General features: G+C 38.2%; 1 protein-coding gene across 1 annotated transcript in view; it reads right to left on the reverse strand.

Annotated features, from left to right (window-relative positions):
• Nucleotides 1-8,862, reverse strand: part of COL14A1 (collagen type XIV alpha 1 chain) — a 203,988-nt gene extending 195,126 nt beyond the window's left edge. The window contains exons 1-2 of the mRNA XM_039227241.1: nucleotides 8,775-8,862; nucleotides 1,486-1,602 (exon numbers count right to left, since the gene is read on the reverse strand). Coding sequence (XP_039083172.1) covers nucleotides 1,486-1,602; nucleotides 8,775-8,862 — 205 coding nt within the window. The remainder of the gene's footprint in view (nucleotides 1-1,485; nucleotides 1,603-8,774) is intronic.
• Nucleotides 8,863-13,003: the final 4,141 nt, after the last annotated feature.

A 13,003-nucleotide genomic window follows, 5' to 3' on the forward strand; every position in this document is an offset into this window, starting at 1 on the left:
GGGAGGGTCAGAGAGAGAGGGAGTCACAGACTGAAACAGAATCCAGGCTCCGAGCTGGCAGTCAGCACAGAGCCCGACGCGGGGCTCGAACCCACGAACCGCGAGATCATGACCTAAGTGAAAGTCGGACGCTTAACCGACTAAGCCACCCAGGCGCCCCTTCATCTGCTTGTTTTAAATCCACTGTTGGGTAAAATGTCCACAGTTATGAACAACAGAGCATCTGTTGACCTCATTAAATGAGTTGAAAAAAGGGCTCTAATGGCAAGGAGTCCAGGTCCTTATAAACCTCTTTATCACCAATAAGGAGGAAAAAATTATACTTATATAAACATATAATACAAATATGTTATATGAAATATTTATTATGTACTATGTAAACATGTATCTGAGGAAAGGAACTGAGGCCTGAGAGATGTAGTCAAGATCATCTTTATATCAATCATGGGTAATAAAATTAAACTCCTACTATTTGGCAGTGACCATGTTAAGTGCTTGGCGTTTATAAATTCATTTAGTCCTCACAACAAGTGCTTCCCAAATTTAATATGCATAAGTATCCTCCGCACGTCTTTGTAAAACTTGGATGCCAATTCAGGAAGTGTGGGGTAGGGACCAAAAGTCTTGCATTTGCTCTCAGCTGTCGCCTGTGCTGATTCCCAGCCTGCATCTGGAATTCCAGGCCTTACGACAACTCCAGGAGGTGGGTACTAATGCTGTTTGTGCATCTCATGTAAGAAGAAACCGAGGAACTGTGAGATTGAATAACTTGCCCAAATGACATTTCTTATACACCACAGAACCGAGTCCTGAACTCAAGCAGTCTGTTTTGTTGACCCCTTCTTTGTCTCCATGACCACCGTGTAACAGAGGACATTCCTCTACATACTTTGTATTATTTTAGTTGACTATATTTATACAATAAAAACATAAAATAGAAGAAAGAAAACATTCAACGAGAATTTAATTTATAAAATTTCACATAACTACTTTATCTTCATGATCAATAAATTTAACTTTTGCCTTTCCTGTTTTAACTTACCACTAGTTTTTACAATGCCTACTTAGTTTTTATCATCTTAATGTTTAATTGCTAAATAATATACTATCAAGTTAATTAACCATAATTTACTCAGCTGTCACAACTGTGGGCCTTCCAGATGTATCGTATTTTTTTTAAGTGTCAACAGACCAAAAATATTCATCCTATGTCAAAACAGAAGTAGTGAAGATTTTAATAGTCTGGAAACTTCTCTTGAGGAGAATTATGGTGAGCTCAATAGTGACTCTTTAGACTTCAGGAACATTATTTCCTTGATTAGAGAGTAAGATTTCAAGTTCAAATGTTAAATTTTAAAAAACATTAAAAAATAATTCTTACAAATAAATGGTTTTAAAGCAACACTCAGTATTTCACATTTTTAGTTACCTTTGTATAAATAAAGTTGCTAATACCGTAGAAAATACAATCAGCTCTTTTTTTACCTGAAGCTGGAGTCACAAGAAGTTTGTATCCACCAAATTTTCCCCTTGGAGCCTTCCACGAAATCTGTATACTGTCCTGAGATAATACATTATATCGTAACCTTGTGGGTGGAGCCACTGAAAAGGAAAAACAAAAATTGTTTAAGTATTGAAACATTTAAGTTTCCATTAGTTAAACTGAAGAGTCAAAGTAATGAAATCAAAATATATGACTTCATCAGCCTCAAAATATGTTGTTTCTATAACCCCATTAATGAATCGATCAGTTCACACAATGATATGAACCTAAGAATATCTGTTTCTTAAGAGATAAGCATTTGTCAAATAGTATTGACCTTAGTCAAAGAACTATGCCTTAGGGTAAAAATTTAATAATCTGGTCTACTTTAAACTGAAGACAATCCTGCAAAATGTGTACATTATGTTACAAAGATGTCCCACCCCCACCCCCACACTTGGAACATGTGAGCTTTCATAATTTACTCTCCTGGGGCCTATTTTATACCTTTAGGTTTTTTTACTTCAGTAATCCAATATTTTTTATGATAAAGTCATTTAAGAAGGCTATCATGAACATACTAGAGTAATAAGATCCTAATTTAAAAACATTTGAGAAAGCGATTATAAAGAACCAAAATAAAACGGACCAAATAAAAGATAATTATGTTTTACAAACTTTAATCCATTCTTGAAATGTGGCTGATTTATATCTTTTGGAAAGATACATAGCACATGGTCATGAGTCATCCCAGTATCTTTAATCTTTTCTGATAGTTCACAAGATGGGTAGGTCTATACTATTTTTATGTATGTCATTCAAACTTTGAACCATGTGTTTGAAACCCTACTGTCAGTGTACCAGAATTGCAGAAAAAATCCTTTAAGAGAAGATTTTAATGATAGAATATCGAAATTAGCTTGTCAAAAAAGAAAAGGCAACACGTAACAGAAAAGTTAGCACGATTACTACCCATTTTTATGCCTGCTTTTCTTTCTCACTTGAAGAAATAGAGCAGGGGGAAATGAACCTCTTTCATAGGGATGTAGCAGGACATAGGGTTTGGACGATATCAATTTGGATTCAACTTCTGTCACTTATTAAAGAACCTTGAGTAAGTGATTGTTTCTGCCAAAGTTTTACTTTTAGAAAACGTGACAGCAATACTTTCTGCACAGCATAGATGGCAATGGACAATAGGATAATGGGTATAATGTATTATAATAAGTGGTCAGTAAATGTTTGCTCCTCTTGCCCTTATTTTAACGAATGGGTGATCTCAAAAGCTCATTGGATTCTCACAAAAAATACACAGCTTTCCCACCTTTAAATATAAGGGAACCAAAGAGAAGCTAGAGATGTGTGCAAGTTCACATATTGGTGAATGACAATCCCTGGCCCCAAGTGAAATGCTCTGTTTCTTCAGCAGAAGAACCTATTAAGAAGGCACCACCCTTCATTGAGCTAGATGATTGAGTAATTTACCCCTCTACAAATTACTCGCTCATTCAAAATCAATAAACAGTGAAGGACACAATCAAGAATACTTATTCTCTGGGGTGCCTGGGTGGCTCAGTTGGTTAAGGGTCCGACTTCAGCTCAGATCATGATCTCACAGTTCACGAGTTCGAGCCCCGCATCAGGCTCTGTGCTGACAGCTCAGAACCAGGAGCCTGCTTCAGATTCTTTGTCTACCTCTCTCTCTCCCCCTCCCCCACTCTCACTCTGTCTCTTTTAAAAATAAATACAATGATTAAATTAAAAAAAAAAAAGAATAGTTATTTTCTCCCCATTGCCCTTTACTACCTCTTAGTAGAGAATGCTAGCCACGCAAAACAAAAACATTAAGCATCCCATTCTCAATTTGACATGAATGGAAGAGTTTACATTTCTCCAGTTTATGGGAAAATATGGATTTATCATAAGAACAACTATGTTGAAATTTAAGAGGAAGGTAGCTGAACCTAACCTTTGGATGAACAGAAAAACTATTACTATTTTGCTTAGTCTGCAACTTGGGGAGAATAATCTAATCATAGATAGGCTCTTGCTACTTATGGAAGAGAATTTAAGCAAACAACCCAGTGAAGAAATGGGCAGAAGATATGAACAGACACTTCTCCAAAGAGGACATCCAGATGGCCAACAGACACATGAAACGATGCTCAGCGTCCCTCCTCATCAGGGAAATACAAATCAAAACCACACTGAGATACCACCTCACGCCAGTCAGAGTGGCTAAAATGAGCAAATCAGAGAACTCTAGATGCTGGCGAGGATGTGGAGAAATGGGCACCCTCCTACACTGTTGGTGGGAATGTAAGCTGGTACAGCCCCTCTGGAAAACAGTGTGGAGGTTCCTCAGGAAACTAACAATAGAACTCCCATATGACCCAGCAACAGCACTGCTAGGAATTTACCCAAGGGATACAGAAATGCTGATGCCTAGGGGCACATGTACCCCAATGTTCATAGCAGCACTCTCCACAATAGCTAAAACATGGAAAGAGCCTAAGTGTCCATCAACAGATGAATGGATCAAGAAGATGTGGTTTATCTATACCATGGAATACTACATGGCAATGAGAAACAATGCAATCTGGCCATGTGTAGCAACATGGATGGACCTTGAGGGTGTTATGCTGAGCGAAATAAGTCAGGCAGAGAAGGACAAATATCATATGTTTGCACGTATAGGAGGATTAGGAGGAACTTGACGGAGTAACAAGGGGGAGAAGAAGGGGGGAAATGGTGGGGGAAAGGGAGAGAAGCAAACCATGAGAGACTCTTGAATGCTGACAAAAACTGAGGACTGATGGATGTGGGGGTGAGGAGGGATGGGCATGGAGGAGGCCACTTGTGGGGATGAGCACTGAGTGTTATGTGGAAACTAATTTGACAATAAACAATTGGAAAAAAATAATAAAAAAAATAAGAATTAAACAATTTTAAACAACATATCCAGTATCTTGGACAAATCTTGCCAGTGGGCTGGTAGCCATCATTGGCCAAGCTTACTACAAAGTTCTGCCTGAATGCCCTGGTGAAAGACAGCTGACATGCCTGGGAGCCCGCAAGTGGACAAGGACAGCAGATAGTCTGGAGGCCTCAGTCTAGGCGGTTCCAAAAGGATCAACCAATTCTGTCGGTCCCCCAGCTGTGCTGACCTCTCAAGAAGGGCAAGTAAGTCAACCATATGCAGGATTCCTAGGTTAAAGATTACATATCTTTACAGCATTTTCTGGCCAGGCTACTGTTCCTCAAATGTGGTCCGAGGTTATAGCCTGACACATTTTTTTAGTCAAAAATGTGTCAATAGCCACAGCCTTCTGAACCTCCAGGAGAAAGTGATTAGGATAACAATGGCCATGCTCTGATTCCACGCCCAGACAATACAGAGGGTGCTCCAGACCCAGAGAGCAATGGCTCCCATTGAATTGCTCAAGGAAATACATTATGAAGTGAATGCAACAAAATCCATCCACATTCAAATTTTTAAACAATTTACAAATGATGCGTATGACTCCAGTCCCATTACAACTGCTGGCAAAAAGCACTGCCACCATTTTCTTTCATCAACAGACCACATCTATCGCCTCTAGAAGCAAAAATACTCTCTCAATACTCTCTCAATCATTAAAAGAAAACTTGATTAGGCACAAAGTTCATGCTTCCTTTTGGCTTTTGCCTATAGGGGAAAAACACTGAACAGAAAAAAATGCTAGTTAAGAAAGAAGAAGACATGAGGCCATAGTTTCAAACTTCAAAATTAGCTCCTTTTTCTCTGTATGGAAGACACTGCGACTTGTGCCAGAGCAAGGGTAGCAATATTGACAGAAAAATTGTAAATCCGGTGCACAAACAAATGTCTCATGAAACAAAAAGTTGTGTATCTTTTTTTTTTATTTTTTTTAATATTTTTATTATTCCTAGGAGAGAGAGAGACAGCGTGAGCAGGGGAGGGTCAGACAGAGAGGGAGACACAGACTCTGAAACAGTCTCCAGGCTCTGAGCTGTCAGTCAGCACAGAGCCCGACGCGGGCCTCGAACCCACGAACCGCGAGATCATGACCTAAGCGAAAGTCGGACGCTTAACCGACTAAGCCACCCAGGCGCCCCAAAAGTTGTGTATCTTTAATGCCAGACCCGTGATTTTTCTTTTTGCAAGCCCAACTTAATTGGAAGCTAAGTATACATACACTTAACTTCCAATAATAATTACGTTCTCTCTCCTTTTCAAATAAATAAACTTAAATTTTTTAAATAAATTTTTTAAAAGCAATTCCAAGTCTTTATTCTCTGCTCAAAATCAGTCACATAAATAAATGGTGTCATGGGAGATAGAAATAAGATTCAGTTTCTCAAACATCCCACATACTTTCCTAAAAACCAAAGAAGCCAATGACATCTGAAGTCTTTTCTTACTGGAGTTTCCTCCAGCATGGGCCCACCATCTTCCTTCTTGAAAGTTTCTCCACTGGGCCATCCCTTTTCAACTCACCTCTGAGGCCTCAAAGGTCCCCATCAGATGACCTCCAAGCACAAAACAATTCAGATACATCCCCTGCTCTCATCTCTTTAACCTAAGCTCCAGACCACCCACTACCCACCAGATGCCTTGTCCTGGACGTTCCTGAAACACTTGAAGTTCCACATATGTGTCCAAGACTGACATCATCTTCATATTAAACTTGCTTCATCTTTTATTCTTTTTTAATTTTTTTAATATTGAGAAAGAGGGGGAGAGGGGCAGAGAGAGGGAGAGAATACCAAGCAGGCTCAGCACTGTCAGCACAGAACCAAACACAGGGCTTGAACTCATGAACAGTGAGATCGTGACCTGAGCTGAAATCAAGAGTCGGATGCCTAACCGAATAAACCACCCAGATGTCCCTATTCTTTTATTAATCTCTTCAATAAATGTCTATTACGACTGAGGCATTGGTCTATATCAGAGATACAGGCACTAATAAGAGAAGTACTAAAGTATAGGTAAACAAACAATGACAACATAAAAATACAAAAGCAATAGTAACACGTGGGTTGAAATTAAAGTTCCCATCTACTCAGTTCTCCAGCAAAAAGCCTTAGAGTCATCTTTGATATTTCCCCTTTATACGTCCCCCCATATCCAACAGGGAGCCAGTCCTCTCTCTTCTACCTCTGAAATGGTTCTTGGATTCACTCTCTTCTCTCTATTCCCCTACATGGTTCAGGCCTCAACATATACTTCCCGGACAGGTTAGCATAATCTTCTAATGGCCTCTCTTACTTGACTTATTCTTATTCCCTAAGTCCCTATGGGTCACAAATATGATTATCAGTGAAATTACTATCAGACTCTCTCTAAAGACAGAACTGTTTATGATCCTCCACAATTTGGCTCTAATCTTCCTTTCCAGCTTTGTCTTTTGCTACAACCCCTGTGGAACTTACACTACAATGTATCTGCCTATACCTGTCTCCCTAATGGACAGTAAGCTGCTGCAAGGCAAAAAGTGAGGTTTTACTCGGCTTTGTATCCTGACCCTGCCGTACAGCAGGTGGCCCATAAATGTTAACTCAAAATGGAATTGGTGTGTATCTGGTAGACAGCATCCCTGAAAGGACGCCAGCAGGGTCTCTGTGTGATCTGTTACTCCATGAATGGCCATTTCTGATTTAAGTTAGACGAAGATGGCTCTGAAGAGCTTTGTGACTTGCCTGCTCTTTGTTCCTAAAGACCTGTGTCTTGTATCCCACAGTTTCAATGAGGAGTTACCTGAGATTTCTAGTATCACTTCTTAAAGTGTTCTTGCATTAATGTAAATGGGCTAAGCAGAACATTCTAAGCAGAATGTAAATGTCTGTCTAATTGTTCCCTGCGTGCTGCATGAAGTAGTCAGAAATAGGGTCTTTCGCTCTGTGTTTTAATACTATCTGAGCATGCAAAGGGTCACGTTCCATGCCTTTCCAAACAAGCATGCCTCCCTTTAAGGAAGCAGGGTGTGGTGATTCTTAACATTTGACTTTTCTACAACTGTAAATTCCAAGCATTAGACATGAACACTCCTAAAACAACTTTCTTTATCTCATTTACATTTCCTTGGTAAGCTGATGAATGACGATTTCTGTACCAACACATCTGTTTCTGCAAGATTATCGTGTTTACCTAGTAAAGTGGTTTTGCTCATTTATACGTGTTGTGCACTTACTTTGGAGGCTGGCACGCTTCTTCTGCAAAAGGCCAGATAATAACATATTTTAGGCCTTGGGGGATATACACTTTCTGTCACAACTACTCAACTTCTCAACGTGAAGACCTTGTAAACAGCTGCATTCCAATAAAACATTAATGGCAAAAGCAAGCAGGCTTCTATCACTTGGCCCATGAGTGGTAGTTTACCCACTCCTAACATACTATCTAAAAATGAGTGGAAATCAAAAATAAAGATACAGATCCCAGTAATACAAATAGTGGATTCCAAAAAATGCAGTTCAACAAAAACAAAGCTAGAAATCGCTGGAAATGCTTACAATGGTATATCAGCAGTTTCTGTCGGACTCTTAGGAAACTTTGCATTGTGTGCTCAGTTTTTTTTTTTTTATTTTTTTTTTTTACAAATAGTTTATTGTCAAATTAGTTTCCACATAACACCCAGGGTTCATCCCCACAAGTGGCCTCCTCCATGCCCATCCCTCCTCCCCCCCACATCCATCAGTCCTCAGTTTTTGTCAGCATACAAGAGTCTCTCATGGTTTGCCACTCTCCCTTTCCCCCACCATTTCAGCCCTTCTTCTCCCCCTTGGTCCTCTGTTAAGTTCCTCCTAATCCTCCTATACGTGTGTGTGCTCAGTTTTTAAAGAAAGGAAAAATATAAGGACCAGGTATAAAGTGGTAAAAATATTTTGTAGACTTTCTATTTAAGAGGTAAGACATGACTAAGGTGCAGACATACACATTACAGCTCCTCATTAATGGAACTGATTTTGTAGCATGCAAACTTGGCTTCTGCAGAGTAAATCTGCAGAGCCTTTTCAGAAGCATGTGAAGAAGGAGCTATTTAACAAACCACCAGAAAATGATTATGCTCATTCATTGGTGAGGTCTTAACGATCATCAAAGACTGTGGCACATTTCTACAAGGTAAACAGTTGGTAAAACTGAGTAAAAGCCAACAAATGACCTTGCCTAGAAAGACAGGGGAAACAGTGAAACACTATTATTAAGGTAAATAAAATAAAAAATAATAATTGGAACCAGTACAGCTAGAGTCCGAGCCCTAAAGATTATCTTAGAGTGTTGCATTACCTTGACCCTGGACAATGGTACAAAAATAAGCAACTGCCAGAAAAGCCGGAAACAACCAGTATTGTGTGTTGCACTGAAAAATCTTCATTTTATCCTCTGCTTTTCACATGAGATGCAGCAGCAGTCCTGGAAATAGAGAGCACAGGAATACTTTGAGAAGTCTGAAAGTAATGTATATGTAGTCACCTAAGACAAGCCAACAAGCCAACATGAATTAGCAATGCTGGGAAGTAAACTCATTCCCGAGGGCACCACATATTGCCCTCTGAAATATAAACCTATGAGAGAAAACCTTCTAAGAAGATGCTGTAAATGGAGAGAATGATCTGAAAGATTTGGGAAAGAAGTTCAGAAGGTACTTTGTGAGTCCTTGTAAGGCATAAATTGCACAGTGAATTTTCCAAATGATGAAATTCCAAAAGTTTATCTGAAATCAGCATTAATATCAGACAATCACAGTTTCCTTGACAGGAATGTGTTCCTCCAGCATTTATTTATTTATTTATTTATTTATTTAAATTTATTTATTTCTGAGAGAGAGAGAGACAGCGTGAGCAGAGGAGGGTCAGAGAGAGAGAGAGAAAGAGAAAATCTGAAGGAGGCTCCAGGCTCCAAGCTAGCTGTCAGCACAGAGCCCGACGCGGGGCTCAAACCCACGAACTGTGAGATTATGACCTGAGCCAACTAAGCCACCCAACCGCCCCCCGCTCCAGTATTTTTCACATAAAGTCAAAAGTCCTTCTATTTGCCTACAGAGTAAAGATACAAAGGACCTTTCTTGTAATCAAAGAGAATTTGAATAACCACTTTGTGCTAATATTAAATCACTATTCTGCTTTTATTTCACTGGGCTGAAAAATCCATAATCCTTTCACCTTTTCTTATAACTTCTTTTCTCTTATATGTAAATATAAAAACTCTTCCAAGGTTTTCTTTTTCAAGGAAAATCAAGGAAATCAATGAAAGAAAAACTACAAGAAAAAGAGAAATGAAAAGGAGGAGAAGATAGGTAAGGAAGAAATGAGGGAGGGTGGAAAAGAGGAAGCATGAAGAGAGAAGAAGCAAGGGTGACTGGTATCAATTTATGAGCCCAGTCTACAAACTGTTGACCACAGTTCTATGATAAGCCACTACAGAGGAGAGATTCTGAGAAATTTCCTCAGAGAGTAAAAAGACATCTGAAAAGTTTTCTTCTACCCAGGGCATTTTTCACTCATGTATTCATTCATTCATTCTCCAATATTGTTTCACAAAAGATCTGAGGCAAGTTTCAGATAAATGGCAAATAATGCTTTTAGTATGTCCGTTGTGATATTTGGGACCAAATTAATTATACAATTTATTAGCACAGAGCTGTGTGATCTCTCAGCTTAAATCTTATGTTTCTTGGCTGTTGGTCCATTACCAGTGCTCAAGTCGTGTGGTTCTGACTTCTCCCTCCAGAAGAAAAAATCTATATATTTGTCCATTTTGAAGTTTTTTTGAGAACAAGTTTTGTTTTCTGATTTATTTCTGCACTTATCAGGAATTGCTTCTTTTCACTTTTCTTCTTTTATTGTTTTATTTGCTTTTTGTTTTTTGTGATTATTTTTATCGAATCTTAAATTAATGTGATATTCTTTATTTGAGGCCATTAATTTTCCTCTGAATATGCTTTGGCCACATCGTATAAGCTTCAATTTCCTTTTTAATTTTTATTTCAGTGAATGTAGCAAAGCCTGAAAGTCTATGAACACAGAAAGCAATATGACTAATGCATTTAAACCTCTGAGATTCTGGTGTGTATATCCAGAGGACTAAATTGTATTTCCCTCGGGCAATCTTTCAAAAAAATAATGGGGGCCAAATGTTTTTTGTATAATACCCAATGACAGTCTCGTGTAAACTCTTTTGCTTGTTGTCAATAAAAGGAAGATCTGTAAGTTTTGATATCTATATCAATAATCAAGCCAAGATCCTATAATAAAATTAAAGAATGTACTCAATTGTGCCTGGAGACCCAAAAAGTATCTTTTCCTACCATAGTTCCAAAATGCTAATTACAAAGGAATATTTCCTGGGGCACCTGGGTGGCTCAGTTGGTTAAGCGTCCGTCTCGGCTCAGGTCATGATCTCACAGTTCGTGAGTTCAGGACCTGTATGGGGCTCTGTACTGACAGCTCAGAGCCTGAAGCCTGCTTCAGATTCTGTGTCTCCCTCTCTCTCTGTCCTTCCCCCACTCACACTTTGTCCCTCTCTCTCAAAAAAAAAAATAGATAAATAAACATTAAAAAAAATTTTAATATTTTCTTGGACTGAGACATTCACATATTGGAAGCTCCTTAAAATTCTGAATGGAAAGTCAGTACATTAAGTCCCTATTCTAAAAGAAAAAGCAACACATTAAGTGACTAATACATGTATTTATTTTATATATATTTAGCATTTTAGCTCCAGTTGATTCACTACAGATTAGTAAACCAACCATTTGTCAGAACACAGAGGAAATTGAACAAACAGTGAGTAAATTTTGATGACTTAAAGGAGTAAAGACCTTGGAGCATGTATAGAACCCTCACTCTAAAAAGGCAAGAATAAGATTAGATGAATTATCCAAAGGGATATAACACTTACATAGAAGGCATGAATACAGAGGATTTCAAAAGATATGGGAGTGGGCTTCAGCCCTAACACAACCAAGAAATCAATAAATCTGCCAGTCAGCCAGACAGCTGTCCACTACAACCCCCCAAAAAACATACCAGCAGAATCTCTCTCTCAACTCAAACAAAATACTCTAAGATTTTGGACCCCAACATTATAACCGAAGGTTTCAACCAGAACCAGGCACAGGGAAGGAGAGGTAAGGAAACAGGCCACATTTGTGTCTTACATTTTAAGAACAGGGGACTTTGTCAGGTACCACATGACAGGATTTTAACATAGGAGACAAGGATCCATCTACAAGCCATAATCTGAAGGACTTTCTCTGTTCTCTTCAAAATACAAGTCCTGGGTCCGGGTGTTATAAAGCAATAATTAACACAACACAATGGAAGCTAATCTGCATTTCACAAAATTTAATTTTAATGAATTAGTTAACTAATTAACTAATTCTACCCTACTCTTGGTAATTTTTTAAAAAGGTATTATTTATACGGAAAAAAATTGTAGCCATAGCTTATCTTTAAATCTTCCCTTTTGTTGTTTACTTTAAGTTAGGATGAGTAATACCATATTGAGAGAAGTGGAATTTTAGTTTTCCCAAGGTTATCTGCCAAGTCTCCAAATTTTTGGACAGTAAAATAGGGGCAAGAAAAATCCCAATTCCTATTAAAGTGCCATGAGACACTTTAACATTTACCAAAATGTCAAAGCCGAATTTGTTGAAACTTTGCCCAAAATCCTGCCCAAGACAAATAACTCTGCCTTAATTTTTTTTGTTGTTGTTTAAAAACATCATGTAAAAAATGGCTACTTAGTTCTAAGTTCAGAAGATATACACCCAACTTTGGGAAAGTTGATAATGTTTAGTATAAGTTTTCTCAAAACACTGTCACAATTTTATAGTCTGTAATTTAAATCTCTCCCCATTAGGGCTAATTTGCCCTCCTATTTCATGTGTTTGTTTCATTTCATCTCATTTGTACAGTTGAGATTAATAAGGAGCAAAAGCCCTGAGTACAGCCAGTTTTATCAAAATCCCTTAAAATATTTATTCTAAAGCTTTTGTAAACCACTGATACATACAAACATACATACACACAAACACTTGTACAGACTTTCACACACATGTACATTCCAATCTTGCATAATGTTCTCTTCAATCAGTGCTGACTTATAAAAAAAAAAAAAAACCAAACAAACAAACCATGAACTTAAACAAAGCTGTTGCTAGCTATCTGGCATTTGACCTTGAGAGAGTTTGTTATTTGTAGTATTGAAATTTTCATTCCAACCATCTCTTCTCGAGAGTCCCATTACATACCCAAAGCTCTCTCCTTCTACTAAGGAAAATATAAAACTTTATACCATACAATCCCTGCCCTTAGCGATCTCACAATTTTATTGAAAAAGAAGATCACAAGCAACTACATTGCAAAGCTTAATAAAATAAGTATGAAATGGAACAAAAACTTAGCACAAAGTGGTAGTATAAATAGAAAACTGGGAGTTAGGAAGACAATTCTGCCAATAATTTGTTAGGGGTCCTTGGCTAACTGGTGAAACCACTCTGACTTGTTTCCTTA

The sequence above is a fragment of the Hyaena hyaena genome, unplaced genomic scaffold, assembly GCF_003009895.1.
Source record: "Hyaena hyaena isolate Hyena2069 unplaced genomic scaffold, ASM300989v1 scaffold_26, whole genome shotgun sequence".
In the NCBI taxonomy this organism is placed as follows: Eukaryota; Metazoa; Chordata; class Mammalia; order Carnivora; family Hyaenidae; genus Hyaena; species Hyaena hyaena.